The 5,548-nt window shown below is 36.3% G+C and overlaps 1 protein-coding gene across 3 annotated transcripts in view; it reads left to right on the forward strand.

Annotated features, from left to right (window-relative positions):
• The window catches only part of LOC107699102 (WW domain binding protein 1-like), a 16,943-nt gene extending 14,038 nt beyond the window's left edge, over nt 1–2,905 (forward strand). For all 3 annotated transcript variants that reach the window (XM_016500275.1, XM_016500276.1, XM_016500277.1), the window contains one exon: nt 2,177–2,905. In XM_016500275.1, the coding sequence (XP_016355761.1) occupies nt 2,177–2,880 (704 nt within the window). In that variant the 3' untranslated portion in view covers nt 2,881–2,905. The remainder of the gene's footprint in view (nt 1–2,176) is intronic.
• The last annotated feature ends 2,643 nt before the right edge of the window (nt 2,906–5,548 follow it).

A 5,548-nucleotide genomic window follows, 5' to 3' on the forward strand; every position in this document is an offset into this window, starting at 1 on the left:
GTAGAGTAGCACTTGTTGTTTGTCATTTCTCTGATCACAAATGCAGACAGAGTTTTATGTTTACGCGGCGCGATGCAAGACCGTATAAGTCATTATAATCAGTAATTATGTCCCCACTGGATGCAACAAATGCCTCGTTTGTAATTGGTTTTCATGTTTTTGTCTCGTTGCTCCGGCCGGACACGGCATCAACACAGTATGGTGAGGGGCGTAACATTTCCGTCTTATGCTTGAGGTATTCGGCCAATCACAACGCACTGGATAACTGGCCAGTCAGAGCACACCTCGCTTTTTCAGACCGATGAGCTTTGTAAAAATCGACACGTTTCAAAAAGGCAGGGCATAGAGGAGAAACAATAATTTACAGTATGTGGAAAATAATGCGTTTTTTTTACTTTAAACCGCATAAACACATTTCATTACACCAAATACACAAAATAATGTTCTTTTTAGCAGCATCATATGACCCCTTTAAAAAAAAATCTTACTAACCACAAACCTCTGAACAGAAGTGTAGATCAGAAAGAAAAAAAAAGCATGGATAAATAGAATTACAAGATTTTTGTACAGTGTCTGTTTTTCTTTTGTTTATTATTGTAAATTAATAAATATAGACACATTTCAGCGAGTCTGAGTACACTGTACTGTACAGCCATAGTTGTAATCTAATCTAATCCAGATATCTTAAAACTAAAGACCCATAGGTCATGCTGAGAGCATGTCACATTATGATGGCTACATCAGTTGTTATTGTTCAGAGTTATTTTCCTTATCATTTTTTTTTTTTTGGGTGGTTCTGAGAATGGTTGACCTCCTGATCAGAGACCATTGTACATTTTTACTGTACTACTGACCTGTGATCAGTAGTCCACAGTGAATGTTGTAAGAGTAGATTTTGGTCTGGTGGTTTTCACTGTTGCAGTATCACTCCAAAACTCTGTAACTAAGTGGGTTTATAATGTTATTATGAATATAGCATACCTTCAGAATGAAACAAACTGCAGTGACCCATATTTTTTTCAAATATTTCAAATAAATCCTTATTAAATTATATTGATCAGTCTTCAGCCAGACACTTTAATCAAATCATGTTAATTACATAATTTAAAAATACAAAAGTTATACAGTTTGTATTCCATAATTATTGGTACAGCCACCCGACCTCACAGCCATGATGAAATGTCCGTTCAGTCTTCGTCATTTAGGTTAACATTTAACCAAAACCAGAGAGAGAACAGATGTGTTTAATGTAACAAATGTCCTGGTCAAAACTTTCACGTAACAAATGTCCTGGTCAAACCCCCCCCACACACACAAGTGCTATATACGGTCTTGTTAAAGTGATATTTCACTTCTTAATGGAAATCTTAATGGTCAAAAACAATTGAAAAATATTGTGTTCTGCATAAGGAAGAAAGCGGTGAAGCACATTTATGCCACATAAGAAAAATGACATCAGTCGAAATTGACATCAAATTTTGAAATTATGAAATGCTAAGTCAAAACTGACAAAAAGTTAAAACTATGACATGGTGTCATTATTATGACATGCTAAGTAATTGTCAAAATGATGGCCTAAAAGTTCAAATTATGATATAAAAACTATAATTGTGGCATAGAAATTCAAAAGTATGTTTGTCATGATTGACATACTAAGTCATTATAAGAAGTCGATTATAATAAAAAGGTATGATAAAACGTTATAAGTTCAAATTATAATAAAAATTAGCAAAACAAATCTATCATAAAACTATGATATACTATGATAATTATGAGGTAGTTGAAATTGAAAGTCATAATTGACAGACTCAATGTTTCATGTCATAATAATGACTTTATCTCATAATTATGACTTAGTGTGAGGGAAAAAAAGTCAAAATTTAAAGTCATAATTTGACACATAGAAGTGTTTTATGTCATAATTTTGACTTTTTATCTAATAAATGTCATAATTTATGTCATTATGATTTACCAAAGCATGATTTTTTATTTATTATTATTATTTTGGCAGAAATGGGCTTCCATAAGAAAGTTATACAAGTTTGAAACAATATGAGAGTATCCCTTTAAAATGTTTACAAATGTAGTTCTTCAACCAAAAACAAAGTCTGAATTTTGAATGCTTCAAATTCTCCCAGCTATTCTCGACATTTTCTCACCATTCTTTATCTTTCAGGATTCCTACCCAACAATCTCCTTCCAGACTATGAGGAGGCAGTGCATCGGCCCGCTACGCCCCCTCCTCCATACAGTGCCTTAAACGCCGGCCCTCCGACCTACACCAGCCCTTTAACCACTGACCAGCAGGATGTGCAGTGTGCACCCAGACAGACCACTCCATTGGCCCCTGAATCTGACACACTCTGTTCCAGACCAAACATAGAGGACATCCATACCTCTAACGGGTACCACCAGAAAGAAGACGGCAAGGGCGAGATCGAGTTAGAGGGGGGCAGATCCGCACAGAGCACTCTGCCCTTAGAGCAGCCTCCCAGCATGGACAAACAGAACGAGTGCAGGAAGGAGCCGCTAAGGAATGTGGCAATGCCTGACGAGAAAGAGAGGATTCTGGGAAGGCACCGCAGATTTACGGGGGACTCTGGGATTGAAGTGTGTGTTTGTGGGCAATGCTTAGAGAGCCATGAGCCCAAAGAATTCGAGGGGCTTTTGAGCGAGGAGGACCAAGAGGACTCTTTCTGCGAGGAATGTGGCCTTCATTCCCATGGAGAGGAAAGTCAGGGACTTCTGTCCCCAGAAAACAGAGTGGAGCGTGGAGCATCGCCTGTGCCTCAATCTCAACCTCACCCTGTCTGCCTCTATTTGCATACTATTAATGAACAAGAGGGTCCACAACATAGTAACACAGAATCACAAAGCTAAATGCATGACATTACTGTAAAAAAAAGAGTGAGATGGCGAAAGAAAAAGTGAGAGGAAACAATTGGATGCTCTCTGCATTGTTGTTTTATATACAGAGCATGTTTTATGCTGTTAAAAAGCCCAAAAGTGCACAAGGATGGGCTCTACTTGCTCCACTAGACAATACATGTGGTGCTGTAATGGTGTGTTCGGGTACTCCTGGGAGATTCGTATTTACGAGTTGAGCCGTAATTATGACCATCAGATGCGTTCAAATCACTGTGGTTCGTCCACAGACCTGTTTGCTCTGTAAGCAAACTGAAGAGGGACTGTTCAAAAAGACAAAAAGGTCATGATCTGACAAAAAGATCATCTTTTTGCACTGTTACAACCACTCTAAATACAGTTTCACATGCCAATTGTCCAGTATCAGCTTGAACGTTAGCCTCATAGAATATATAGTTCTATACAAAAGCTTTTCTTCATGAAAGCTCAAAAGCTGTGTGTGTGATTTTCAGGTCATATACTTTTCAAAGTGCCTTGATTTTCGTTTCACATCCAAACTAATGAGCCATACATATGTAATTAATAAAATGATTTATTTTTGTATTTCTGCACCAAAGTAGCGTCAGTTCCTCCATGACCACTGAAGCACTCTTTCAAAGCTCTCCATGTTAACAAATTAATTTATTTCACTGCCCCAACGAATGTTATTAGTAAAGAGATCTGCTGCTCTTGTCTCTGTGATTACAATCTATTAATATTAGTGCTAGCTTGGAGACATATACCTATGACTCAATCTCTTTCTCTGATATATTACAAAACCGCTGATTTTCAAAGTCTTGATGCATCCCGCGTATCTCACGTAAGACTTAAAATACGATGTCATATTGTGCAGCCTGCAGCTGTTTTGTCTAACATTGCAATAATCTATGTAATGATACGAGTTGTGGCGCAGTTCATATTTTTATCTTTTTATCTTGTGTTATGCAAAAAACCCTAATCGTGACACTTTCAATTAAACGCAAATCAAAATAAAATGTATAAGTGTTTTCATTTGTTCCTTGTTTTTTTTTTTAAATGACAATGTAATAGCGGCAGGGATTCTGATTCAGTGACTCGAATCTTTGAATCAGTTCACTAACGAGATCCATTCAGTGGCCATTTGAATAGTGCAGGAATATGGAGCTTATAGGCTATGACAAAACTATTAATTGGCCAAAATGCTTCGTTTGACTTCTCGGAGATCATCTGCTCTTCCCTGTGGATGACCTCTGACTTACTTTCTGTACGATCTGAATTTCTGCATATTGAATTTTAGAATATTGAATTTGATGTTCTGAATTTCCTCTTCATCTTGAAAACTTGAAGCTGTATTTTTAAAAACGGGATATTTGCAGTCAAAGAATTCAGAATAAAAAATTCACTGTTTGAAAATACATGTCTATAAAAATCTGCTATAAAACAAATGCAGTTGTGATACATTTCAAATGTTCAATATTCAAGTAAAAAAAATTCAGAACTATATTAAATGCCACATAATATTCAGTTTTGATAAATGCCACTTGTCAATAATTCAAATATATACAATACAAATTCAAATAGTTTTGTTATATTATAAGCTCCATACAGGAACGGCCAATGAACGGATCTTTTTAGTAAACCGGTTTAAAGTTTCCAGTGCCTTATGTTATTGAGTCAATAAATAAACACATAGGGCCTACACTGTGTGTCATGATGATACACACACACACACACACACACACACACACACACACACACACACCAATTGTCCAGTATCAGCTTGAACGTTAGCCTCATAGAATATATAGTTCTATACAAAAGCTTTTCTTCATGAAAGCTCAAAAGCTGTGTGTGTGATTTTCAGGTCATATACTTTTCAAAGTGCCTTGATTTTCGTTTCACATGCAAACTAATGAGCCATACATATGTAATTAATAAAATGATTTATTTTTGTATTTCTGCACCAAAGTAGCGTCAGTTCCTCCATGACCACTGAAGCACTCTTTCAAAGCTCTCCATGTTAACAAATTAATTTATTTCACTGCCCCAACGAATGTTATTAGTAAAGAGATCTGCTGCTCTTGTCTCTGTGATTACAATCTATTAATATTAGTGCTAGCTTGGAGACATATACCTATGACTCAATCTCTTTCTCTGATATATTACAAAACCGCTGATTTTCAAAGTCTTGATGCATCCCGCGTATCTCACGTAAGACTTAAAATACGATGTCATATTGTGCAGCCTGCAGCTGTTTTGTCTAACATTGCAATAATCTATGTAATGATACGAGTTGTGGCGCAGTTCATATTTTTATCTTTTTATCTTGTGTTATGCAAAAAACCCTAATCGTGACACTTTCAATTAAACGCAAATCAAAATAAAATGTATAAGTGTTTTCATTTGTTCCTTGTTTTTTTTTTTAAATGACAATGTAATAGCGGCAGGGATTCTGATTCAGTGACTCGAATCTTTGAATCAGTTCACTAACGAGATCCATTCAGTGGCCATTTGAATAGTGCAGGAATATGGAGCTTATAGGCTATGACAAAACTATTAATTGGCCAAAATGCTTCGTTTGACTTCTCGGAGATCATCTGCTCTTCCCTGTGGATGACCTCTGACTTACTTTCTGTACGATCTGAATTTCTGCATATTGAATTTT

Source organism: Sinocyclocheilus anshuiensis, unplaced genomic scaffold (genome assembly GCF_001515605.1).
Source record: "Sinocyclocheilus anshuiensis isolate Anshui unplaced genomic scaffold, SAMN03320099.WGS_v1.1 scaffold94, whole genome shotgun sequence".
NCBI classification, from domain to species: Eukaryota; Metazoa; Chordata; class Actinopteri; order Cypriniformes; family Cyprinidae; genus Sinocyclocheilus; species Sinocyclocheilus anshuiensis.